Source organism: Palaemon carinicauda, chromosome 19, assembly GCF_036898095.1.
Source record: "Palaemon carinicauda isolate YSFRI2023 chromosome 19, ASM3689809v2, whole genome shotgun sequence".
NCBI lineage: Eukaryota > Metazoa > Arthropoda > Malacostraca > Decapoda > Palaemonidae > Palaemon > Palaemon carinicauda.
Genome location: NC_090743.1, coordinates 83,404,070 through 83,432,034, shown reverse-complemented (window position 1 = coordinate 83,432,034; position 27,965 = coordinate 83,404,070). Strand labels below are relative to the sequence as shown.

The 27,965-nt window shown below is 36.9% G+C and overlaps 1 protein-coding gene and 1 long non-coding RNA gene across 4 annotated transcripts in view; one reads left to right on the top strand and one right to left on the bottom strand.

Moving 5' to 3' along the window:
- The window catches only part of LOC137658698 (uncharacterized), a 321,759-nt gene that overhangs the window by 176,917 nt on the left and 116,877 nt on the right, over positions 1-27,965 (bottom strand). The window lies entirely within an intron of this gene.
- On the top strand, positions 8-26,725 carry LOC137658696 (uncharacterized). Of its 2 annotated transcripts, XM_068393686.1 has the most exons (11): positions 9-389; positions 6,284-6,386; positions 6,829-7,100; positions 9,016-9,118; positions 9,574-9,845; positions 11,465-11,567; positions 12,023-12,294; positions 23,042-23,144; positions 23,593-23,864; positions 25,779-25,881; positions 26,338-26,725. In XM_068393686.1, exons 1-11 carry the CDS (start codon positions 340-342, stop codon positions 26,536-26,538), a joined length of 1,854 nt encoding a protein of 617 aa, XP_068249787.1. In that variant the 5' UTR covers positions 9-339; the 3' UTR covers positions 26,539-26,725. The 2 variants fall into 2 exon arrangements, with proteins under 2 accessions (XP_068249788.1, XP_068249787.1); XM_068393687.1 differs by lacking the exons at positions 25,779-25,881; positions 26,338-26,725 and adding an exon at positions 25,054-25,738 and having other exon boundaries at positions 8-389.

The window sequence follows — 27,965 nt, the reverse complement described above, 5'->3', positions numbered from 1 at the left end:
AATTGGTCAGTGTTCTTTAAAATATAACCATTGTTTTTCACGGAACTTGTAAGGTTATTTGGGGGGAATTCTTGAGTTCTCGAATTAGACTTGAAGTGTTGCTTGATTAGAATTAAGTTTTCAAACATATTAGAGTGCGAAGTGGAACCAAATTTAGAAGCAAACTGACTCATTACAGAAAGGAAAAGAGAAGCAATACAGAAACATCAGAAGTTATTGCTACAACAGCAACAGGAGCAGGCGCATCAAGAGAGGGTCACTCAGATTCGTAGTCAGCAACAGCACGAAGTGAGAGAACAGCACCAGTCCAAGTCTTCGAAATACAAGACCATCAGGGGAATGAAGAAACTAATGGATAAATACGGGAATTCGTACAAAGAAAAACCAAGGTGAATCAAAATTACCTTCTTTTCGAACGATTGGAAAATCTCTGAGAAAAACTGAACTTTGCCTGGAACTGAACTTGGTCTGGAATCTGTTAGCATAATTGAACTTGGTCTGGAATCTGTTAGCATGCATGAACTTGGTCTAGAATCTATGAGTATTACTGAACTTGGTCTGAAATCTGTGAGTAAAACTGAACTTTATTTGGAATATGTGAGTTGGCTATAAATGAAATTGGTCTGGAATCTGCTAACATAGCTGAACCTGGTCTGTAACATGTAAGCAAAACTGAACATGGTCTGGAATCTGTAAGCATAACTGAATTCGGTCTAAAATCTGTAAGCATAATTGAACTTGGTCTAAAATCTGTAAGCATAATTGAACTTGGTCTCAAATCCTTTAGCATAACTGAACTTGGTCTAGAATCTTTAAACAAAACTGAACTTGGTCTGAAATCTGTAAGCATAACTGAACTTTGTATAGAATCTGTAATCATAACTGAACTTCATCTGAAATCTCTTAGCGTAACTGAACCAGGTCTGGGATTTGTAAGAACAACTGAACTTGGTTTGGAATCTGTTGGCATAACTAAAAGTGGTCAGGAATCTGTAAGCATAATTGAACATGGTCTGGAATCTGTTAGCATGGCTAAAGTTGGTCTGAAATCTGTAAGCATCTCTGAACTTAGTCTGAAATAACTGAACTTTCTCTGGAATCTGTTAGCATAAGTTAGTCAAGAATCTGTAAGCATAACTGAACTCAGTCTGGAATCTGTTAGCATAACTTAACTTGAACTAGAATCTGTTAGCCTAATTGAACTTGCTTTGGTATCTGTTAGCAAAACTAAACTTGTTCTGAATATGTTAGCACAACTAAAGTTACTCTGGAATATGTTACCATAACCGTACTTGGTCAAGAATCTGTAAGCATAACTGAACTTGGTCTGGAATCTGTAAGCATAACTGAACTTGGTCTGAAATCTGTAATCATAACTGAACTTCATCTGGAATCTATTAGCATAACTGAAATATGTCTGGAATTTGTAAGAACAACTGAACTTGGTTTTGAATCTGTAGGCATAACTAAACTTGGTCAAGAATCTGTAAGCATAACTGAACTTGGCCTGGAATCTGTTAGCATAACTGAACTTGGTCTGAAATCTGTAAGCATATCTGTACTTAGTTTGAAATCTGTAATCATAACTGAACTTCATCTGGAATCTGTTACCATAACTGAACTTGATCTGGAAATTGTAAGAACAACTGAACTTGGTCTGGAATCTGTAGGCATAACTAGGCTTAGTCAGGACTCTGTAAGCATAACTAAACTTAGTCTGAAATCTGTGAACATAACTGAATTTCGTCTGGAATCTGGGATTATAACTAAATTTGGTCTGGAAACTGTTAGCATAACTGATCTTCGTGTGGAATCTGTGAGTATAACGTAACTTGGTCTGGAATCTGATAGCATAACCGAGTTTAGTCTGAAATCTGTAAGTACGAATTTGGTCTGAAATCTGTGAGGATAACTAAACTTGATTTGGAATCTATAAGCATAACTGAATTTGGTCTGGAATCTGTTAGCATAACTGACCTTCGTCTAGAATCTGTGAGCATAACTGAACTTAGCCTAAGATCTGTTAGCAAAACTAAACTTGGTTTGGAATCTGTAAGCATAACTGAACTTGGTTCGGAATCTGTTAGCACAACTGAACTTCGTCTATAATCTGTGAGCATAACTGAGCTTGGCCTGAATTCTGATAGAATAACTGAACTTAGTTGGAATCTATAAGCATAACTGAACTTGGTGTGGTATCTGTAATCTTAACTGAACTTGGTCTGGAATCTGTGAGCATAACGGAACTTGGTCTGGAATCTCTAAGCATAACTGAAGTGGGTCTGGAATCTGTTAGCATAACTGAACTTGGTCTGGAATCTGTTAGCATAACTGTACTTTGCTTAAAATCTGTGAGCATAAACGAACTTGGTCTGGAATATATTAACATAACCGAACTTAGTTTGGAATCTGTTACCATAATTGAATTTGGTCTAGAATCTGTGAGCATAGCTGAACTTAGAAGAAAGGTGCTTCATATGGTTTCTGTGAGCATAACTGAGCCTAGCTTGGAATCCATGAGTAGAAGGGTGCTTCATATGGAATCAATGAGTATAATGGAACTTAGCCTGGAATCTGTAAGCAGAAATGTGCTTTGTATGGAATCTGTGAGCAAACTGAACTTATCCTGGAATCTGAGAGTTGAAAGTTGTTTCGTATGGAATCTGTGAGCATAAATGAACTTAACCTAGAATCTGGAAGCAGAGAGGGGCTTCGTAAGGAATATGTAAACATAACCTAACTTAGAAGGGAATCTGTAACTAGATGGGTGCTTCATATGGAATCTGTGATTATAACCAAATTTAGTGTGAAATCTGTAAGCAGAAGGATGCTTTGTTTGGAATCTGTGAGTATAACTGAACTTAGCAGGGAAAGTGTAAGCAGCAGGGTGTTTTGTAAGAAATTTATGAGCATAACTGAACTTGGCAGGGAATCTGTAACCAGATGGGTACTTCAAAGGGAAACTATGAGCATAACCGAACTTAGCGTGGAATCTGATAGTAAGAGTGCTTTGTATGAAATATCTGACCATAACAGAACTTTAGAATCTGTGAGCATAACTGAACTTTGTCTAGAATCTGTGATCATAACTGAACTCAGCTTGGAATCTGTGAGAAGAAGCCTGCTTCCTATTGGATTTCTGAGCATGACCGAACTTATTTTGGAGTCTGTAAGCAGAAATGTGCATTGTATGGAATCTGTGCGCATAACTGAATTTAGTCTAGTATTTGTGAGCATAGCTGAATCTGTGAGCAAAAGGGGGCTTCATATAGAATATCTGAGCTGACCTGAAATAAGTCTGGAATTGGTAAGCATAACTGAACTTAGTTTGGATTCTGTAAGCAGAAGGATATTTTGTATGGAATCTGTGAGGATAACTGAAATTACTTTGGGATCTGTAAGCAGAAGGAAGCTTTGTATGGAATCTGCGAGCATAACCAAGCCTAGTGTGGAATCTGTAAGCAGAAGATGCTTCATATACAGTAGATTTGTGAGCATAACTCAACTTAGTCTGGAAACTGTGAGCTTGACTGAACCTATTCTGGAATATGTGAGCATAACTGAACTTACTATGGAATCTCTAATTAGAAGGACGTTTCGTGTAGAATCTGTGAGCATAACTGAACTTAGTCTGGAATCTCTAAGCAAAAGGGTGATTCGTATGGAATCTGTGACAATAACAGAAATTAGCTTGCAATCTGTGAGCAGATGGGTGTTTCGTATGGAATCTGTAAGTATAACTGAACTAAGCCTTAAATCTGTGAGCTGAATGGTGATTCGTATGGCATCTGTGAGCATAACCATACTTAACCTGGAATCTGTAAGCAGAAGGAAGCTTTGTATGGATTCTGTGATCATAACCGAACTTAGCCTGTAATCCATAAGCAGAAGGATGCTTCGTACAAAATATGTGAGCATAACTGAACTGAGCCTGGAATATATTAGAAAATGGGTGCTTTGTATGGAATCTGTGAGCGTAACCGAACTTAGCCTACAATCTATGATAAGAAGTGTGTCTCGTATAGAATCTGTAAGCATAACCAAACTTATCCTTGAATCTGTAAGAAGAAGGGAGCTTCATATTGAATTTGGGAGCATAACCGAAGTTAGCCTAGAATCTGTGGGCAGTAAGGTGTTTCGTAGGGAATCTGTGGGCAGGGGGTTGCTTAGCTTGGAATTTTTAAGCAGAAGGGTGCTTCGTATGGAATCTGTGAGCATAACTGAACTTAGCCTGGAATCTGTGGTCAAAAGGCTTTTATATATGGAATCTGTGCACATAACTGAACTTTGTCTAGAATCTGTGAGCATAATTGAACTTAGCCTAGAATCTGTGAGAAGAAGTGTGCTTCGTATCAATCTGTGAGTATAAATGAACTTAGCCTGGAATCTGTTAAGATAAGTTTACTTCATATGGAATCTTTGAACAAAACTGAACTTTGCCTTGAGTCTGCAAGCAGAAGGGTGCTTCGTATGGAATCTGTGAGCATAAAAAACTATTGCCCGGAATATGCAAGGAGTAGAGTGCTTCATATGGAATTTGTTAGCATAAGCGAACTTAGCCTGGTATCTGTAAGCAGAAAGGTGCTTCCTATAGATTCTGTGAGCATAACCAAACATAGCCACTAATCAGTAATCAGAAAGGAGCTTCCTATGGAATCTGTGGGTATAACCAGACTTATTCTGGAATCTGTAAGCAGAAGGGAGCTTCGTATTGAATCTGTGATCATAATCGAAGTTAGTCTGGAATATGTAACCAGATGGGTGCTTTGTATGGAATCTGTGATCATAATTGAACTTACTTTGGAATCTGTTAACAGGAGGGAACTTTGAATGGAATCTTGAAATTAACCGAACTTAGCCTGGGAACTGTAAGCAAAAGGGGTCTTTGTATGGAATCTGTGAGCATAACTGAACTTAATTTAGAATCGGTGAGCATAACTGACCTTTGTCTAGAATCTGTGAGCATAACTGAACTCAGCCTGGAATCTGTAAGCATAAGGGTGCTTCGTCTGGAATTTGTGAGCATAATCAAGCTTGGATTGGAATTTGTAAGCAGAAAGATGTTTTATTGAATCTGTGAGCATAATTGAATATTGTCTGAAGTCTATGAGCATAAGTGAACTTACTTTGTAATATGTAAGCAAAAGAGAGCTTCAAGAGGTATCAGTGAGCATAACCAAACTTAGTCTGGAATCTGTAAGCAGAAGGGTGCTTCGTATGGAATCTGCGAGTATTGCTGATTTCATTCTGGAATCTGTGAGCATAACTGATCGTAGCTGGGAATCTGTGAGCATAACTGAACTTACTTTGGAATCTGTAAGCAAAAGGAAGCGTCTTATGGAATCTATGAGTATAACCAAACTTAGTCTGGAATCCGTAAGCAGAAGGGTATTTCGTATGGAATCTTTGAACATAACTTTCCTTAGTCTGGAATCAGTGAGAATAACTTAACTGAGTCTAGAATCTGTGAGCATAATTGAACTTAGTCAGGAATCTGTGAGCATAAGTGAACTTACCATGAAATCTGTAAGCATAAGGAAGCTTTGTATGGAATCTCTGAGTATAACCATCTTAGTCTGGGATTATTAAGCAGGAGGGTGGTTTGTATGGAATCTGTGAACATAACTGAACTTAGTCAGGAATCTTTGAGCTTAAGTGAATTTAGTCTGAAATCTGTGAGCATAAGTGAACTTACTTTGGAATCTAAGCAGAATGGTGCTTCATATGGAATCTGTGAGTATAACCGAACTTTGCCTGGCATTTGTGTGCCATGAAAAGAATTTGAATTATTGGTTTTAAAACTTGATTGACATAATGATGTGAAGTAATCTTTGTTAGAGATGTAGAGCCAGTACGTCCCAGATAATTTGACCTATAGAGCAAAAACAGATGCATTCCTTGAAAGTTGATAATAGTTTTCTTTCTATTCTCAATAGATAGGCTCAAAATATTTTTTTTTTTTCATAGGGATTTATGTAAAGTTCTCTGATTTCCAGGGGTCCTTTGCAAAGGCAAACTTCCCTCTAAGCTAATAAGATTTTGCAAAATGTGCTCATTATTTCTTATATTATTAGATTTAAAATGCTTTCAATACATCTTTATTGCCATAATTAATTAATATTTTGATTGAGTTTTAGCTTTATCGTGTTTAATTTCATTGAAAATTTACAATGTAATGTCGCCATTATATTGCAAATCTAGAACTAAAAGCTCTTTCATTTTAAGCTCAAATTATAGCATTAAACCTTAAGATATATTTCAAAAGTTCTCTTTCTCTCAAAAGAAAATCAGAAATCAGTCCACCAACTGATTTCACGCACATCAGTCATGCCGGATTAGATTCTGCATTCAACATTAGCCCTGATATTGAAGAATTGCCAAAGAACGTAAGTATAAGATATCATTAATTAGAATCCAGACTTAATAATTCTTCATATCTTTGACTTAAAACTAATACAACATTCCCAACAATAAGGTCACCTAGTGCTAAACATCTAAGAGAAATATCAGAGGTCTTGTCTCTTCTAAGGGATTCACAAACAATAAACTAGGTTCTCAGCTAACCAGATATATGGTGCATTTGAATTCCAAGAAATAGGAATTTTCTAAGGCAGTAATGTTCAGGTTATAGGCCTACTGCTTGATACCTCTCAGTTATTCACATTTGAACAAACTTTATATCAGTGACGAATCAATTTTGCCTTCAATGATCTAAATATCTAATTTGAGTTTGTCCTAAATTATCTAAATATGTAATTTTAGAGATTGCTACCAACTTTCTTTCTAATGTGAATATTCAACCTTTTTTCTTTTTGGAAAAAAAAAAAGCTTGATTTCGGCAGCCGCGATATATCTGAGCCAAAACCCCAGCAATATGTCATGGACTTCATTGAAAATGTTGGTGGTATAGATGAAGTCCGAAAGATGAACAGAAAGCTTTCAACAAATCGAGGATTTTCTCCGGGCCTGTATTCACCACGCAAAGCTTCCAGACAAGCTCATGGCTTTCCAGAAATAGAAGATAGGTCTCCAACTTCTAGTTTCACCACGCCACCGCCAGTGTCTCCAGCACCATCAGAAAGGAGCTTCCTATGTAATCTGTGAGTATAACCAGACTTATCCTGGAATCTGTAAGCAGAAGGGAGCTTCGTATTGAATCTGTGATCATAATCGAAGTTAGTCTGGAATATGTAACCAGATGGGTGCTTTGTATGGAATCTGTGATCATAATTGAACTTACTTTGGAATCTGTAAACAGGAGGGAACTTTGAATGGAATCTTGAAATTAACCGAACTTAGCCTGGAAACTGTGAGGAAAAGGGTTCTTTGTATGGAATCGGTGAGCATAACTGACCTTTGTCTAGAATCTATGAGCATAACTGAACTCAGCCTGGAATCTGTAAGCATAAGGGTGCTTCGTCTGGAATTTGTGAGCATAATCAACCTTAGATTGGAATTTGTAAGCAGAAAGATGTTTTATTGAATCTGTGAGCATAATTGAATATTGTCTGAAGTCTATGAGCATAAGTGAACTTACCTTGTAATATGTAAGCAAAAGAGAGCTTCGAGAGGTATCTGTGAGCATAACCAAACTTAGTCTGAAATCTGTAAGCAGAAGGGTGCTTCGTATGGAATCTGTGAGTATTACTGATTTCATTCTGGAATCTGTGAGCATAACTGATCTTAGCTGGGAATCTGTGAGCATAACTGAACTTACTTTGGAATCTGTAAGCAAAAGGAAGCGTCTTATGGAATCTATGAGTATAACCAAACTTAGTCTGGAATCCGTAAGCAGAAGGGTATTTCATAAAGAATCTTTGAACATAACTTTACTTAATCTGGAATCAGTGAGAATAACTTAACTGAATCTAGAATCTGTGAGCATAACTGAACTTAGTCAGGAATCTGTGAGCATAAGTGAACTTACCATGAAATCTGTAAGCATAAGGAAGCTTTGTATGGAATCTCTGAGTATAACTATCTTAGTCTGGAATTATTAAGCAGGAGGGTGGTTTGTATGGAATCTGTGAGCATAACTGAACTTAGTCAGGAATCTTTGAGATTAAGTGAATTTAGTCTGAAATCTGTGAGCATAAGTGAACTTACTTTGGAATCTAAGCAGAATGGTGCTTCATATAGAATCTATGAGCATAACCGAACTTAGCCTGGAATCTGTGAGCAGATGGGTGCTTAATATGGAATCTGTGAGCATAACTAAACTTATTCTGGAATTTATGAGGATAACTGAACTTACTTGAGAATCTGTAAGCAGAAGAGTTTCTTTTTGAAGCTGTGAGCATAACCGAACTTAGCCTGGAATCTGAGTATAAGGGTCCTTCGTATGGAATCTGTGAGCATAACCAAACTTAGACTGAAATCTATGAGCAGATGGGTACTTCGTATGGATACTGTAAGCATAACTAAACTTAGCCTGGAATTTGTGAGTAGAATGGTGCTTCATATGGAACCTGTGAGCATAACCGAACTTCGCCTGGCATTTGTGCGCCATGAAAAGAATTTGAATTATTGGTTTTAAAACTTGATTGACATAATGATGTGAAGTAATCTTTGTTAGAGATGTAGAGCCAGTACGTCCCAGATAATTTGACCTATAGAGCAAAAACAGATGCATTCCTTGAAATTTAATAATAGTTTTCTTTCTATTCCCAATAGATAGGCTCAAAATATTTTTTTCATAGGGATTTATGTAAAGTTCTCTGATTTCCAGGGGTCCTTTGCAAAAGCAAACTTCCCTCTATGCTAATAAGATTTTGCAAAATGTGCTCATTATTTCTTATATTATTAGATTTAAACTGCTTTCAATACATCTTTATTGCCATAATTAATTAATATTTTGATTGAGTTTTAGCTTTATCGTGTTTAATTTCATTGAAAATTTACAATGTAATGTCGCCATTATATTGCAAATCTAGAACTAAAAGCTCTTTCATTTTAAGCTCAAATTATAGCATTAAACCTTAAGATATTTTTCAAAAGTTCTCTTTCTCTCAAAAGAAAATCAGAAATCAGTCCACCAACTGATTTCACGCACATCAGTCATGCCGGATTAGATTCTGCATTCAACATTAGCCCTGATATTGAAGAATTGCTAAAGAACGTAAGTATAAGATATCAATAATTAGAATCCAGACTTAATAATTCTTCATATCTTTGACTTAAAACTAATACAACATTCCCAACAATAAGGTCACCTAGTGCAAAACATCTAAGAGAAATATCAGAGGTCTTGTCTCCTCTAAGGGATTCACAACCCATAAACTAGGTTCTCAGCTAACCAAAGATATGATGCATTTGAATTCCAAGAAATAGGAATTTTCTAAGGCAGTAATGTTCAGGTTATAGGCCTACTGCTTGTTACCTCTCAGTTATGCACATTTGAACAAACTTTATATCAGTGACGAATCAATTTTGCCTTCAATGATCTAAATATATAATTTGAGTTTGTCCTCAATGATCTAAATATGTAATTTTAGAGATTGCTACCAACTTTCTTTCTAATGTGAATCTTCAACCGTTTTTCTTTTTTGAAAAAAAAAAAAAAAAAAAAAAAAGATTGGATTCGGCAGCCGGGATGTATCTGAGCCTAAAACCCAGCAGTATGTCATGAACTTCATTGAAAATGTTGGTGGTATAGATGAAGTCCGAAAGATGAACAGAAAGCTTTCAACAAATCGAGGATTTTCTCCGGGCCTGCATTCACTACGCAAAGCTTCCAGACAAGCTCATGGCTTTCCAGAAATAGAGGATAGGTCTCCAACTTCTAGTTCCACCACGCCACCGCCAGTGTCTCCAGCACCATCAGAAAGGAGCTTCCTATGTAATCTGTGAGTATAACCAGACTTATCCTGGAATCTGTAAGCAGAAGGGAGCTTCGTATTGAATTTGTGATCATAATCGAAGTTAGTCTGGAATATGTAACCAGATGGGTGCTTTGTATGGAATCTGTGATCATAATTGAACTTACTTTGGAATCTGTAAACAGAAGGGAACTTTGAATGGAATCTTGAAATTAACCGAACTTAGTCTGGAAACTGTGAGCAAAAGGGTTCTTTGTATGGAATCTGTGAGCATAACTGAACTTAGTTTAGAATCGGTGAGCATAACTGACCTTTGTCTAGAATCTGTGAGCATAACTGAACTCAGCCTGGAATCTGTAAGCAGAAGGGTGCTTTGTCTGGAATTTGTGAGCATAATCAAGCTTGGATTGGAATTTGTAAGCAGAAAGATGTTTTATTGAATCTGTGAGTATAATTGAATATTGTCTGAAGTCTATGAGCATAAGTGAACTTACTTTGTAATATGTAAGCAAAAGAGAGCTTCGAGAGGTATCTGTGAGCATAACCAAACTTAGTCTGGAATCTGTAAGCAAAAGGAAGCGTCGTATGGAATCTATGAGTATAACCAAACTTAGTCTGGAATCCGTAAGGAGAAGGGTATTTCGTATGGAATCTTTGAACATAACTTTCCTTAGTCTGGAATCAGTGAGAATAACTTAACTGAGTCTAGAATCTGTGAGAATAACTGAACTTAGTCAGGAATCTGTGAGCATAAGTGAACTTACCATGAAATCTGTAAGCATAAGGAAGCTTTGTATGGAACCTCTGAGTATAACTATCTTAGTCTGGAATTATTAAGCAGGAGGGTGGTTTGTATGGAATCTGTGAGCATAACTGAACTTAGACTGGAATCTATGAGCAGATGGGTACTTCGTATGGATAATGTGAGCATAACTAAACTTAGCCTGGAATCTGAGTATAAGGGTGCTTCGTATGGAATCTGTGAGCATAACCAAACTTAGACTGGAATCTATGAGCAGATGGGTACTTCGTATGGATAATGTGAGCATAACTAAACTTAGCCTGGAATTTGTGAGTAGAATGGTGCTTCATATGGAATCTGTGAGTATAACCGAACTTCGCCTGGCATTTGTGTGCCATGAAAAGAATTTGAATTATTGGTTTTAAAACTTGATTGACATAATGATGTGAAGTAATCTTTGTTAGAGATGTAGAGCCAGTACGTCCCAGATAATTTGACCTATAGAGCAAAAACAGATGCATTCCTTGAAAGTTAATAATAGCTTTCTTCCTATTCCCAATAGATAGGCTCAAAATATTTTTTTCATAGGGATTTTTGTAAAGTTCTCTGATTTCCAGGGGTCCTTTGCAAAAGCAAACTTCCCTCTATGCTAATAAGATTTTGCAAAATGTGCTCATTATTTCTTATATTATTAGATTTAAACTGCTTTCAATACATCTTTATTGCCATAATTAATTAATATTTTGATTGAGTTTTAGCTTTATCGTGTTTAATTTCATTGAAAATTTACAATGTAATGTCGCCATTATATTGCAAATCTAGAACTAAAAGCTCTTTCATTTTAAGCTCAAATTATAGCATTAAACCTTAAGATATTTTTCAAAAGTTCTCTTTCTCTCAAAAGAAAATCAGAAATCAGTCCACCAACTGATTTCACGCACATCAGTCATGCCGGATTAGATTCTGCATTCAACATTAGCCCTGATATTGAAGAATTGCTAAAGAACGTAAGTATAAGATATCATTAATTAGAATCCAGACTTAATAATTCTTCATATCTTTGACTTAAAACTAATACAACATTCCCAACAATAAGGTCACCTAGTGCAAAACATCTAAGAGAAATATCAGAGGTCTTGTCTCCTCTAAGGGATTCACAACCCATAAACTAGGTTCTCAGCTAACCAAAGATATGGTGCATTTGAATTCCAAGAAATAGGAATTTTCTAAGGCAGTAATGTTCAGGTTATAGGCCTACTGCTTGTTACCTCTCAGTTATGCACATTTGAACAAACTTTATATCAGTGACGAATCAATTTTGCCTTCAATGATCTAAATATATAATTTGAGTTTGTCCTCAATGATCTAAATATGTAATTTTAGAGATTGCTACCAACTTTCTTTCTAATGTGAATCTTCAACCGTTTTTCTTTTTTGAAAAAAAAAAAAAAAAAAAAAAAAGATTGGATTCGGCAGCCGGGATATATCTGAGCCTAAAACCCAGCAATATGTCATGAACTTCATTGAAAATGTTGGTGGTATAGATGAAGTCCGAAAGATGAACAGAAAGCTTTCAACAAATCGAGGATTTTCTCCGGGCCTGCATTCACCACGCAAAGCTTCCAGACAAGCTCATGGCTTTCCAGAAATAGAAGATAGGTCTCCAACTTCTAGTTCCACCACGCCACCGCCAGTGTCTCCAGCACCATCAGAAAGGAGCTTCCTATGTAATCTGTGAGTATAACCAGACTTATCCTGGAATCTGTAAGCAGAAGGGAGCTTCGTATTGAATTTGTGATCATAATCGAAGTTAGTCTGGAATATGTAACCAGATGGGTGCTTTGTATGGAATCTGTGATCATAATTGAACTTACTTTGGAATCTGTAAACAGGAGGGAACTTTGAATGGAATCTTGAAATTAACCGAACTTAGTCTGGAAACTGTGAGCAAAAGGGTTCTTTGTATGGAATCTGTGAGCATAACTGAACTTAGTTTAGAATCGGTGAGCATAACTGACCTTTGTCTAGAATCTGTGAGCATAACTGAACTCAGCCTGGAATCTGAAAGCAGAAGGGTGCTTTGTCTGGAATTTGTGAGCATAATCAAGCTTGGATTGGAATTTGTAAGCAGAAAGATGTTTTATTGAATCTGTGAGTATAATTGAATATTGTCTGAAGTCTATGAGCATAAGTGATTGATTGATTGATTGATTGAAAGTTTTCTGGCATCCTGACATCTAAGGTCATTGACGCCGATACCATTTACTGTATATGAAAATTAAGAGAATTCGATTAAAACTATAAAAATTAAGAAGTCATTACAATAGTTAAATAGTTTTCAGAAGACCTGCTTCTGAAATAAATCTAAAAATTCCGCTCGCATAGTAAGACACATCATGTCCAAGAATCTTGGCAAGGATAAACCTGCCATCCTCACCTCGAGCCTCAAACAGATATCTATTTCTTAAGTTAGTAAAATTATGGCATTCGGTCAACAAATGCCTCACTGTTAAAGGTACTAAGCAGTCCTCGCAATACGGTTGGTGTTGGCCCTTCAGCAGAAACTCGTGTGTCAACCGTGTGTGACCAATACGGAGACGACAAAGAGTCGTCTCCCATTTTCGGGGAATCATGTTATACCTCCAAGGTGATATGATATTTGTTACTTCCCTCATTTTATTGCCATCTTGACTATCCCAGTGCTGTTGCCATTTATCACAAACCAATTTCTTGATGTAAGGTAGGAAATCGTTACATGGAATGGGATACCTCCTTGGTAGCAACTCGGATGCCGCATTCTTCGCCAGTAAATCTGCCTTCTCATTCCCAGACACACCTACATGTGCTGGAACCCAACAAAATCGAACAGTTATACCTTTCCGTCCAATAATAAAAAGCCATTCTAAAATCTTTAAAACTAGAGGGTTACTAGAATTAAAAACTTCTAAAGCCTGAAGAACACTCCTTGCATCACTAAAAATTGTAAAATTACCCTCCTTTTCCAAAGCTATTTTCTCAATAGCGGTTAATATGCCATACAGTTCGGCAGTAAATATGGAAGCTGTTAGAGGAAGTGCACCTCTACAATTAAAATCATTACTATGTACTCCAAATCCAACGCTAGCATCAGATTTGGAGCCATCAGTATATATAAAAGTCGATCCTCTATGTTCTTAAACATGTTCCATAAAAAGAGACCTGGATTCTAAGTCAGTCAAATTCTTCTTAACTCTAATAAAGTATCTACAAAAAGATATGTCAGGTAATTTCCATGGAGGCGTTGATGATACCTTGAATGGAAGCACCTTATTTCTAATTATATCCAGATTGTTTAATAATTGGTTAACCCGAAACCCAAAAGGTTGAGGAGATTTTGGGTGCAACTCAAAGTAGGTTGAGTGCCTTACAAGGCTTGCAGTCTGAAAGGCTGAAGAATTGGGGAGTCTTTGCAATCTAAACCAATACCGAATAATAGAGGACATTCGGTAAAGGTCCAGAGGCAACTCCCCAGCATCAACAAGAAGACTTGAGATAGGGAGGTTCTAAAGGCTCCTGTGGACAATCTAATGCTAGCATGATGTATTGAATCTAGTATTTTTAACCGGCTTGGGGTTGCTGAGGAGTATATTTCGCATCCATAACTAATTTTGGAAAATATCAAGGCCTTGTATAATTTTAAAATTGTATTGCAGTCTGCCCCCCATGATGTATGGGACAAGACTTTTAACCCTGGATAGGTACGATGGGTCGTTCGCGACCCCGAGCTTCAAAAAAAAAACAGGTTTTTCTCACGTGACTCACCCCCGTGACTGAATTTGTGGGTGATCGACCTGCAGGAGGTGTCTCCCCTACACGCTCTAGTAGTGTCCAGATGTGCATTGCTGTAGCTGTACTCCTTCCCCGATTTCTGAGACGCGTCGGGGTCGAGCGCGACCGAGTTTACCCTTCTAAGGTAATTTGCATAATTATCAAAGTTATTACGTATTATGAAATTGTCGTAGAATGGTTCAACTTGTATAGGTTATCAGTTGTGGAAAGTCTTGGTGGATTGTTTGGCTACCATGTGCATGATTTTTTTTTTAGTTAAAATGTCGTTCATCACCACGAGGACCATTTTACCGCGAGTGCCCCTTTTTCATTTTTTTGCCAAGTCATTTTTCCGTAAGATCTTGCCAAATAGTGTCGTAAAACTTTTGCTTGTTTAGTGTTGGAAAGTGTGTCTAGATGATCTGGCTACCCATGCGTGACTTTGTTTTTGTCAGATACGACGTAGTTATTGGTATATTGGGTATTTAACTGCGGTTACCAATTTCTGTTTTTTTTCAATATTTGTAAAAATTACTACGTAGTAAGGAATTGCCGTATATTATTCATTTTTTTTTCATGTTTATGTGTTAGAAAGTGTGCCTTGATGGTTGGGCTAACACGTGCATGTCTTTTTTTTTATCTGAGATGCCGTATATTAGAATGTCGGGCATTTTACCGCGAGTGCCCCTTTTTCATTTTTTTTCATTTTTTTGCCAAGTCATTTTTCCGTAAGATATTGCCAAATAGTGTCGTAAAACTTTTGCTTTTTTAGTGTTGGAAAGTGTGTCTAGATGATCTGGCTACCCATGCGTGATTTTGTTTTTGTCAGATACGACGTAGTTATTGGTATATTGGGTATTTAACTGCGGTTGCCAATTTGTTTTTTTTCAATATTTGTAAAAATTTACTACGTAGTAAGGAATTGCCGTATATTATTGATTTTTTTTTCATGTTTATGTGTTAGAAAGTGTGCCTTGATGGTTGGGCTAACACGTGCATGTGTTTTTTTTTATCTGAGATGCCGTATATTAGAATGTTGGGCATTTTTCCGCGAGTGCCCCTTTTTATTTGTTTTGCATTTTTTTGCTTAGTCATGTTACCGTAAGGAATTGGAAAGTAGTGTCGCAAAACTTATATTTTTATAGTGTTGGAAAGTGTTTCTAGATGATCTGGCTACCCATGCCTATTTTTTTTTTAGCCAGATATGGCGTATATATAAGTATGTGTTCGATTTTCCTGTGATTGCCATTTTTTCGTTTTTTCCCATTTCTTTCAAAATTACTACGTACTAAGGAACTATCACAGAGTAATGATTCATTTATATGTTTATTTGTCGGAAAATGTGCATTGATGGTTTGCCTAGCACGTGGCTGAAATTTTTTTTTTCTGAAATGTCGTATATTAGAATGGCCATTTTTCCACGAGTGCCCCTTTTTATTTGTTTTGCATTTTTTTGCTTAGTCATGTTACCGTAAGGAATTGGCAAGTAGTGTCGCAAAACTTATAATTTTATAGTGTTGTAAAGTGTTTCTAGATGATCTGGCTACCCATGCCTATCTTTTTTTTAGCCAGATATGGCGTATATATAGGTATGTGTTCGATTTTCCGGTGATTGCCATTTTTTCGTTTTTTCCCAATTCTTTCAAAATTACTACGTACTAAGGAACTATCACAGAGTAATGATTCCTCTAGATGTTTATTTGTCGGAAAATTTTGTTTACTTCTTTTTTGATTGAATATCATCAAATTATTTAGCTAAAATATTATATTTTACATTTTTTTTTTCGATTTTATTTCCCTTCAAAAAAATTTTTTTGGGTCAGAATTTTAATTTTATAGTCGTAAAATAATCGACAATTATCCAGCAACCCACCATACAATTTTTATGCATATCCAATAATAATTAGATTAGTAAATAACACCTTGAAATTGACATACCCTTCCTACATTTCAAGTGGCAGATTAGGGAGTCTGAGTCAGTGTGGTTGGCGGCCATTTTGTGGACATATCCGAAGCGTAAGTTGCCCTATCTATATATATTCTTGTTCCCTATAGAATTTGTGATATTTTGGTATATTTTTACCTGCATAAATATCATATTATATATTAAATATATGTATTTTTTTTACGAAATTTCTAAGTACTCAAAAAATTACCTTTAGATATGGCCCCTGATATAAATGTAATTTACAAAATAATGAAGATTTTTTTACATATTTCTATTTTAGGATAACATATGTTTATTCCCTAAAAAAATTAGCCACTTCCTATTTCATTTGGGTACCCAAAAAAATTCATGAAATTTGGACAAATTTTTTTGGCCAAAAAAAGTTACCCTTTTTTTCTTATTTGAGATCTTCACCTCCATGGGTCTGATTTCATCCAAAATACATCAAGATGTGTCCTAAACATTCAAGAATCAATTCCTAAAAGGATTTGTGTATATATGTATAAACTTTTTTTTTTATGAATTTTTATGTCAGGTCTTTTTTTTCTACTTAATTTTTTAAAATATTTATAATAAATAGTTTTTCTGCAGATGAGTAGTATTTATCTTTACAGTTGTTTTAAGCATTCATTGAAGTTTTTTTTGGCAAAAGAAAAAAGGAGGTTACTGCAAAAACTGATTTTTCAAGAATTTTTTTTGGCGTCGGGGTCGTTCGCGTCCGAGTATACCCTTAAAGGGGTGTCCGAGGAGCGTACCTATCCAGGGTTAAAAGATTCATAGCTTCAACACATTTAGCTTTTAATGTTTTTAAGTGAGAAACCCATGTAAGCCTACAGTTAAATATCAACCCTAAAAATTTTGCTTCACTTGCACATGGGATCCGTTGACCTTTGATGTATATATCCGGGTCTGGATGTACTCCCCGTATACGACAGAAATGGACAATTGTAGTTTTACTTGTTGAGAACTTAAATCCATTCATATCGGCCCAATGGATAATTTTATCAATAGAGAGTTGGATTTTTCTCTCAATCATTGCCATTCTGGCTCCAGCAAATGATATGGAGAGATCATCCACAAATAATGTTGCGAGAACATCCCGGGGAATGACTGAGGATATCCCATTAATTGCTAGTGCAAAAAGGGTTACACTCAGCACACTCCCCTGAGGAACTCCTCCTTCCTGGCATTTACTCTGTGATAGAGCTTCCCCAACTCTCACTTGGAAAACTCTATGTGAAAGAAATGACTGGATGAATAGTGGTAGCTCACCTCTCAATCCGCACTCATGGATTCTTTTAAGTATACCGTATCTCCATGTGGTATCATATGGCTTTTCAAGATAAAAAAATAACTGTCACATGGTGCTGTTTGGAAGCAATGGCTTCACAAATGGAGGACTCAAGTTGTATCAGCACATCAGTCGTTGAGTGCATTTTCCTGAATCCACATTGAATGGGTGATAAAATATTCTTCTTTTCAAGGTACCAAATCAGTCTTGCATAGACCATCTTCTCCATGATTTTACATAAACAAGATGTCAATGCAATAGGTCGGTAGTTTGCTGCTAAAAACTTGTCCTTACCGGGTTTTAAAAAGGCTAAAATAATGGCTAGTTCCCAAACACTTGGATAACTATGATCATGCCATATTCTATTAAAAATGCTTAAAATAAATAACTTTGTATTAAAAGGTACATGTTTAATCATTGCATATGGAATTCCATCGGGTCCAGGGGCTGTATCGTTACAAGTAGCAAGAGCAGAATCAAATTCTCTTTCAGTAAAAGGAGAATTGTATGACTCCTGCTTTCTTGTTGCGAAGTTTAAAACTTTCTTTTCTTCATTGCTCCTATACTGGTGACCAGGAGCTGCTTCACACTTGCACGATACATTTGAGAAATGGTCAGCCAGGGCATTGCTAACTTCGGTTGCTCCAGTCATATATTGGCCATTTATCTTTAACACTGGTGGTGGGTTTGGGGTGAATTTTCCTGCATATTTTTTACTTTCCTCCACACAGATGATGTTGGTGTTCTACTGTTAATGGAGGAACAAAAGACATCCAAGACTGGCACCTAGCTTCTTTCATGGCACGGCGGAACTGTGCTCTACATTTCTTGTATATGACTAAATTCTCCTCATTACGGCACATGCGCAATCGAGTTAAAGACTTTCTTGTGGCTCTGTGCTGGGCAGTTAGTTCTGACGACCACCAGGGGACTGGTCGTCGTCTGAATATCCCAGTTGTTTTGGGAATGGAATTAACTCCTGCTGTGTGAAGAGTTCCATTAAGTAAGTCTATGGCATCATCAACACTTTCAAACTGTTCTGCATTTCCTTCAATTTCACTTAACTCCTGAAATCTATTCCAGTCCGCCTTATCAAGATTCCATCGAGGTGATCTTTGTAAAGGTGGACCATTGTTGGTGTTTATAATGATTGGTGCATGATCACTAGTATGCCAATCCTCTAATGTTCTCCAATTAAAATCGAGAAGACAGTTAGAGCTTGCAATTGATAGGTCAATGCAGGACAAGGTACCTGTCTGTACATGAAAATGTGTGGGCTCTCCTGTATTGAGGAGTCCGACATCTTCATTCTCCAAAATTGACGATATAATATTACCCCTTGCATTTGCTAAAACATCACCCCATAAAGGATGTCTACTATTAAGGTCTCCCAGTAAGAGAAAGGGTTGTGGGAGTTGTTTAATCACCTCTACTATATTATCATATGAGATGTTATCATTTGGAGGCAAGTAAAGAGAACAGATTGTGTATTTTCTCCCTATATCAATTTGTACAGCCACTGCCTGCAGAGGGGTACAGATAGACAAAGATATTTGGGGAACATCTCGACAAACGTATATAAGACTTCCCCCATGGCTCCCTGCTCGTTGATCATATGGTGTCCTATAGCTAACATACTCTCGAGGACAAGGAGTATTAGCATCGAGCTTGCTTTCTTGTAGACATACTGTTATAGGGGAGTGCTCACGTATGAGGAGCTTAAGTTGTTCATATTTCGCCCTTAAACCCTGGCAATTCCATTGCAGAATGGAGGAAAAAACTATGTTTTATTTTTTGGAAGACACCTTAGATGAAATCTTCCCATTGGCAATATTTGATCTAACAATATTTCCCGGAGGTAACTCTAGAGAGGATCTTGATATAGTGGGTTTTGTGTTTCTCTTTTTCTTTGTGTCCTTTTGATCTAATTGTTGAGGAGGATGGTGGACCTCAACTTGAATTTCTGATTGGTTCAATTTACCTTCTAGTTGTTCAGAAACATCAGCAGACAAGATATCATATTTATTGGAAGTCGTGACTTTAATGTTTCTTATGGTGGTAGGAGGAGAGAGGGAGGGAGGTCTCTCTCTTTTTCGATTTAAAGGTTGTGATCTATCAGGTTTTTGCACCTTCCCCACTACGGGTTCACCAGGTAAATTGGTTTCGAGTGCAACCTCCATCAGATCAGGCAAGGAAACGGCCTGTGAGAGGTTTGTACTATTGTTTAAAATCGGAGTAGTTGGCTTTTGAATAATTTTCAAATCTTTAAGTCTCCGTTTTGATTTTTCTACAATTTCTGGATGTAGATTTTCGATGGGACTTTCAACCTCTTTAACTACTTTCATTTGTTTCTTTATCTTAGAAGTAGAGATATAATTTTCGTCTGTGTGGTTTGGCAAGTTTTTCTTCAGAACCATTGAAAAAGGTTGCCCTGGTCTTATTTGCTTTTCAAGAGCTCTTTTACGAGCCTCTTTAAAAGTAACCCTTTCCATGGTCCTAATGGCCTGGATTTCTTTTTCAAAAATAAACTTTACACAGCTTTTAGATGTAGCTGGGTGTGCTTCCCCACAATGTATGCAATTAGGGTTTTCTATGCATACTCCATGACTACTTTTTCCACAGTTGGCACAAATAGCTGGCTTATTGTTTAGTTTTTCTTTACATTTCTGGCTTAAATGGCCATACATTTGGCAATGATAACATCGCAATGGTGACGGGATATATGGTTTTACCTTCAAAGATAGCCATCCAGCTTTTATAACATTTGGTAATCGGCATTGATCAAATGTTATAATCAGAGTAGCAAGAGGGATACGTTGTTCTCCAACTCTCTTTCTCATTCTGACTACTTTAACTACTCCTTGATTTTTCAGTTCATCCTCTATTTCTTTCTCCTCTATATCCAACAATTCTGGAGCATATATCACACCTCTACTCTGGTTGAAAGTAGGGTGTGAAACGCATTTTACGCTATGACCATTCAATGTTGTGAGTGTTTTTAACCTTTCACCTTGTAATGGGGACAGTGTCTCTATCAAGAGACTTCCATTTCCCTGGGGTAAAATTTTTGGCTGCCCTCCACACAAAGTAACTATTTCTCTATTAGCTTTAAAAACATTTATACGCTCATTTCTTCCGTTTTCAAATTCCAAGATAAAAAAATTTTCATAATTCACTACTTCATAGTGACCAGGTAATACTTCTACTTTTCTATATCTTTCTGTACTGTCATCATTTTTCACTCTCTCTCTCTTCTTCTCTAGTGTTTTATTATTCACATGACGTGAATAAGGTTCTAACGTTACAATGTTAGAACCCGAGTTGGAGCTGTCAGTACCGAGGTCCATGTTTGTATTTTCCAGGTCGTCAACAGAGTTGTTGGGTTTTTTTGAAAAAGCAAGCCGGGTTATCCACCTCTTATCGGAGGATGTCAGTCCTCCTATCCCATGTGGCCCAACACGAGAAGAGGCTTCAGCGGGGACCAGTCCTCTATTAGAGAGGGGCTGCCTCTCTTAAGGTGGGCGTACACTGGTCAGTGGGGGTAGTTAGCCCCTCCCACCGTCGACTCCAATGCCTGGCGTCAACCATTACCCGCAAATATGGGCGACTTAAAACCGGATCACTGGAGCCCGACTCTTAACAGACTTGGTCTGCACCCAATGGGGTCTGCCAGAGGGTGATGGCGTCTAAATTGGCACAGGTTGAGATGGAATGCAGTCCATCCCACACTCTGCCAAATCCAAAGCAGCATCCAAAGTAAAATCGAACATGCCAAAGTCGTCAACAATATCGAGCCCAAAAGGAAGAGATGGGAGAAATAATCAAACGTAAAAGAGAAAGTGCTGACTGATTTAGTTGGATCGACAGCTGGGCACCGAGGTCCAATGGGAGTAGTTCCCACTGTTCATTAGAGCCCAGCTGCTAATCCCTAAGCCCCCCATCCTCATCAAGGCTTCAGCATCTGGGGGGTGAGCATAAGTGAACTTACTTGTAATATGTAAGCAAAAGAGAGCTTCGAGAGGTATCTGTGAGCATAACCAAACTTAGTCTGGAATCTGTAAGCAGAAGGGTGTTTCGTATGGAATCTGCAAGTATTACTGATTTCATTCTGGAATCTGTGAGCATAATTGACCTTAGCTGGGAATCTGTGAGCATAACTGAACTTACTTTGGAATCTGTAAGCAAAAGGAAGCGTCGTATGGAATCTATGAGTATAACCAAACTTAGTCTGGAATCCGTAAGCAGAAGGGTATTTCGTATGGAATCTTTGAACATAACTTTCCTTAGTCTGGAATCAGTGAGAATAACTTAACTGAGTCTAGAATCTGTGAGCATAACTGAACTTACCATGAAATCTGTAAGCATGAGGAAGCTTTGTATGGAATCTCTGAGTATAACTATCTTAGTCTGGAATTATTAAGCAGGAGGGTGGTTTGTATGGAATCTGTGAGCATAACTGAACTTAGTCAGGAATCTTTGAGATTAAGTGAATTTAGTCTGAAATCTGTGAGCATAAGTGAACTTACTTTGGAATCTAAGCAGAATGGTGCTTCATATGGAATCTGTGAGCATAACCGAACTTAGCCTGGAATCTGTGAGCATATAGGTGCTTAGTATAGAATCTGTGAGCATAACTAAACTTATTCTGGAATTTATGAGGATAACTGAACTTACTTGAGAATCTGTAAGCAGAAGAGTTTCTTTTTGAAGCAGTGAGCATAACCGAACTCAGCCTGGAATCTGAGTATAAGGGTGCTTCGTATGGAATCTGTGAGCATAACCAAACTTAGACTGGAATCTATGAGCAGATGGGTACTTCGTATGGATAATGTGAGCATAACTAAACTTAGCCTGGAATTTGTGAGTAGAATGGTGCTTCATATGGAATTTGTGAGTATAACCGAACTTCGCCTGGCATTTGTGTGCCATGAAAAGAATTTGAATTATTGGTTTTAAAACTTGATTGACATAATGATGTGAAGTAATCTTTGTTAGAGATGTAGAGCCAGTACGTCCCAGATAATTTGACTTATAGAGCAAAAACAGATGCATTCCTTGAAAGTTAATAATAGTTTTCTTCCCATTCCCAATAGATAGGCTCAAAATATTTTTTTCATAGGGATTTATGTAAAGTTATCTGATTTCCAGGGGTCCTTTGCAAAGGCAAACTTCCCTCTATGCTAATAAGATTTTGCAAAATGTGCTCATTATTTCTTATATTATTAGATTTAAACTGCTTTCAATACATCTTTATTGCCATAATTAATTAATATTTTGATTGAGTTTTAGATTTATCGTGTTTAATTTCATTGAAAATTTACAATGTAATGTCGCCATTATATTGCAAATCTAGAACTAAAAGCTCTTTCATTTTAAGCTCAAATTATAGCATTAAACCTTAAGATATATTTCAAAAGTTCTCTTTCTCTCAAAAGAAAATCAGATATCAGTCCACCAACTGATTTCACGCACATCAGTCATGCCGGATTAGATTCTGCATTCAACATTAGCCCTGATATTGAAGAATTGCTAAAGAACGTAAGTATAAGATATCATTAATTAGAATCCAGACTTAATAATTCCTCATATCTTTGACTTAAAACTAATACAACATTCCCAACAATAAGGTCACCTAGTGCAAAACATCTAAGAGAAATATCAGAGGTCTTGTCTCCTCTAAGGGATTCACAACCCATAAACTAGGTTCTCAGCTAACCAAAGATATGGTGCATTTGAATTCCAAGAAATAGGAATTTTCTAAGGCAGTAATGTTCAGGTTATAGGCCTACTGCTTGTTACCTCTCAGTTATGCACATTTGAACAAACTTTATATCAGTGACGAATCAATTTTGCCTTCAATGATCTAAATATATAATTTGAGTTTGTCCTCAATGATTTAAATATGTAATTTTAGAGATTGCTACCAACTTTCTTTCTAATGTGAATCTTCAACCGTTTTTCTATTTGAAAAAAAAAAAAAAAAAAGATTGGATTCGGCAGCCGGGATATATCTGAGCCTAAAACCCAGCAATATGTCATGAACTTCATTGAAAATGTTGGTGGTATAGATGAAGTCCGAAAGATGAACAGAAAGCTTTCAACAAATCGAGGATTTTCTCCGGGCCTGCATTCACCACGCAAAGCTTCCAGACAAGCTCATGGCTTTCCAGAAATAGAGGAAAGGTCTCCAACTTCTAGTTCCACCACGCCACCGCCAGTGTCTCCAGCACCATCAGAAAGGAGCTTCCTATGTAATCTGTGAGTATAACCAGACTTATCCTGGAATCTGTAAGCAGAAGGGAGCTTCGTATTGAATTTGTGATCATAATCGAAGTTAGTCTGGAATATGTAACCAGATGGGTGCTTTGTATGGAATCTGTGATCATAATTGAACTTACTTTGGAATCTGTAAACAGGAGGGAACTTTGAATGAAATCTTGAAATTAACCGAACTTAGCCTGGAAACTGTGAGCAAAAGGGTTCTTTGTATGGAATCTGTGAGCATAACTGAACTTAGTTTAGAATCGGTGAGCATAACTGACCTTTGTCTAGAATCTGTGAGCATAACTGAACTCAGCCTGGAATCTGTAAGCAGAAGGGTGCTTTGTCTGGAATTTGTGAGCATAATCAAGCTTGGATTGGAATTTGTAAGCAGAAAGATGTTTTATTGAATCTGTGAGTATAATTGAATATTGTCTGAAGTCTATGAGCATAAGTGAACTTACTTGTAATATGTAAGCAAAAGAGAGCTTCGAGAGGTATCTGTGAGCATAACCAAATTTAGTCTGGAATCTGTAAGCAGAAGGGTGTTTCGTATGGAATCTGCAAGTATTACTGATTTCATTCTGTAATCTGTGAGCATAATTGATCTTAGCTGGGAATCTGTGAGCATAACTGAACTTACTTTGGAATCTGTAAGCAAAAGGAAGCGTCATATGGAATCTATGAGTATAACCAAACTTAGTCTGGAATCCGTAAGCAGAAGGGTATTTCGTATGGAATCTTTGAACATAACTTTCCTTAGTCTGGAATCAGTGAGAATAACTTAACTGAGTCTAGAATCTGTGAGCATAACTGAACTTACCATGAAATCTGTAAGCATAAGGAAGCTTTGTATGGAATCTCTGAGTATAACTATCTTAGTCTGGAATTATTAAACAGGAGGGTGGTTTGTATGGAATCTGTGAGCATAACTGAACTTAGTCAGGAATCTTTGAGATTAAGTGAATTTAGTCTGAAATCTGTGAGCATAAGTGAACTTACTTTGGAATCTAAGCAGAATGGTGCTTCATATGGAATCTGTGAGCATAACCGAACTTAGCCTGGAATCTGTGAGCAGATGGGTGCTTAGTATGGAATCTGTGAGCATAACTAAACTTATTCTGGAATTTATGAGGATAACTGAACTTACTTGAGAATCTGTAAGCAGAAGAGTTTCTTTTTGAAGCTGTGAGCATAACCGAACTCAGCCTGGAATCTGAGTATAAGGGTGCTTCGTATGGAATCTGTGAGCATAACCAAACTTAGACTGGAATCTATGAGCAGATGGGTACTTCGTATGGATAATGTGAGCATAACTAAACTTAGCCTGGAATTTGTGAGTAGAATGGTGCTTCATATGGAATCTGTGAGTATAACCGAACTTCGCCTGGCATTTGTGTGCCATGAAAAGAATTTGAATTATTGGTTTTAAAACTTGATTGACATAATGATGTGAAGTAATCTTTGTTAGAGATGTAGAGCCAGTACATCCCAGATAATTTGACCTATAGAGCAAAAACAGATGCATTCCCTGAAAGTTGATAATAGTTTTCTTTCTATTCTCAATAGATAGGCTCAAAATATTTTTTTCATAAGGATTTATGTAAAGTTCTATGATTTCCAGGGGTCCTTTGCAAAGGCAAACTTCCCTCTATACTAATAAGATTTTGCAAAATGTGCTCATTATTTCTTATATTATTAGATTTAAAATGCTTTCAATACATCTTTATTGCCATAATTAATTAATATTTTGATTGAGTTTTAGCTTTATCGTGTTTAATTTCATTGAAAATTTACAATGTAATGTCGCCATTATATTGCAAATCTAGAACTAAAAGCTCTTTCATTTTAAGCTCAAATTATAGCATTAAACCTTAAGATATATTTCAAAAGTTCTCTTTCTCTCAAAAGAAAATCAGAAATCAGTCCACCAACTGATTTCACGCACATCAGTCATGCCGGATTAGATTCTGCATTCAACATTAGCCCTGATATTGAAGAATTGCTAAAGAACGTAAGTATAAGATATCATTAATTAGAATCCAGACTTAATAATTCTTCATATCTTTGACTTAAAACTAATACAACATTCCCAACAATAAGGTCACCTAGTGCAAAACATCTAAGAGAAATATCAGAGGTCTTGTCTCCTCTAAGGGATTCACAACCAATAAACTAGGTTCTCAGCTAACCAGAGATATGGTGAATTTGAATTCCAAGAAATTGGAATTTTCTAAGGCAGTAATGTTCAGGTTATAGGCCTACTGCTTGTTACCTCTCAGTTATTCACATTTGAACAAACTTTATATCAGTGACGAATCAATTTTGCCTTCAATGATCTAAATATCTAATTTGAGTTTGTCCTCAATTATCTAAATATGTAATTTTAGAGATTGCTACCAACTTTCTTTCTAAAGTGAATCTTCAACCGTTTTTCTTTTTTGAAAAAAAAAAAAAAAAAAAAAAAAAGATTGGATTCGGCAGCCGGGATATATCTGAGCCTAAAACCCAGCAATATGTCACGGACTTCATTGAAAATGTTGGTGGTATAGATGAAGTCCGAAAGATGAACAGAAAGCTTTCAACAAATCGAGGATTTTCTCCGGGCCTGCATTCACCACGCAAAGCTTCCAGACAAGCTCATGGCTTTCCAGAAATAGAATTGAATTGAATATAGCATTTAGGCATTAAGCCAAGCACTGGGGCATCAAAGGCCATTCAGCGCTATATAACGATCATATCTGTATACTCACACCATTTAGTATCATTTTAACCTTTAATACAAATCGCAACAGTTTCATACAGTAAAATCTAGATGTGAAATTACTAGGGATTAAAAGGGTAAAATAAATAAATAAATTAATAAAATCAATTATAGCTTGTAATATAACCCAATACTTTGTATAAATTTTCTCAAGTTCAGGGTATTACAGTTTTCCCCCAGTATATCTCTTAAAGGTTTGTCCTCGAGTAAATGTGTCCTCCTCAGAAGATAAAAAACAGGACAATCGACTAAAATATGTTTAACATCCATTGTCACTTGACAGGTATTACAAAGAGGGGCCTGTCTCCCTTCCCCACTCTTCATTAAATAATTGTGCGTTGCATGTGTATGGCCAATACGCAGCCTAGTTAAAATAATGGTATCCCTCCTACTTGTAGAATTACAAGATGACCATTTATCCACCAATGGGTGGATTTGTTTCAATTTTGTATTGGTGGTCAGTTCAGACCATCGAGCCTGCCACTTATTTTTACAGTAAAGATGAATCTCACTTTTAAGATCTTTGTAAGGAATACTCAAGGGGGATGGATTACTTAGCCCTGAAGCTTCCTTTGCTGCCTTATCTACTTATTAATTTCCACCCACCCCAACATGGGCAGGGACCCAACAGAAGTGAACACTGCAGAAGTACTAACCAGTCCTGCACCTCTTGTACTAGATGATGGCCTGGCATAATTTGTTTTAATGAGAGTAAAACACTATTGGAATCCGTAAAAATTGTATAAAAACTATTTTGGTTGCCCTTTTTAAAAATATGTTGGACTGCGAGAATTATTGCATACAGCTCAGCAGTAAAAAATGAACAAGAGGATGGGAGTTTCCTTCTAATAACAATATCCCCCACCACAGCTGCACTTCCAACTCCTGCAGCCGATTTGGAGCCATCTGTAAAAACATGCTTCCCATGATGTTGAGCAGCATGATTTAAAAAATCACTTTTCATTACCCTACTAGGTAAGGTATTTTTCCCTCCTGCCGTAAAACATACTTTAACAGGTGGATTACACCAAGGAGGAGACTTGGGATATCCTACCTCTGCTATCTGTGCGGTTAACAAGCCTACTTCTCTAGCATCATTTTTCAGCTGTACTTCCAAAAGCCTTAGGTACTCTAGATCTGTTAGGAGCCCGATCTAAAGGCGCCCTAACATATTTACAGTTAGGATTGTTTCTCACAGCAAGGGACCTAGCTAAAAACCTCAAACTCAACTCCTCTCTGCGAATGGAAAGGGGAGGTATGCCAGAATCAACGTAGAGACTGTCAATGGGAGATGTTCTGTAAGCACCTATGCAGATGCGAAGCCCAGCATTGTA

Bases quoted from the DNA above. Each gene is read 5' to 3' on its own strand.
- LOC137658696 (XM_068393686.1), top strand. From the start codon at position 340: ATGAAGAAACTAATGGATAAATACGGGAATTCGTACAAAGAAAAACCA. The intron at 9,119-9,573 runs GTAAGTATAAGA...AAAAAAAAAAAG, and splicing joins TTGAAGAATTGCTAAAGAAC to ATTGGATTCGGCAGCCGGGA. The intron at 25,882-26,337 runs GTAAGTATAAGA...AAAAAAAAAAAG, and splicing joins TTGAAGAATTGCTAAAGAAC to ATTGGATTCGGCAGCCGGGA.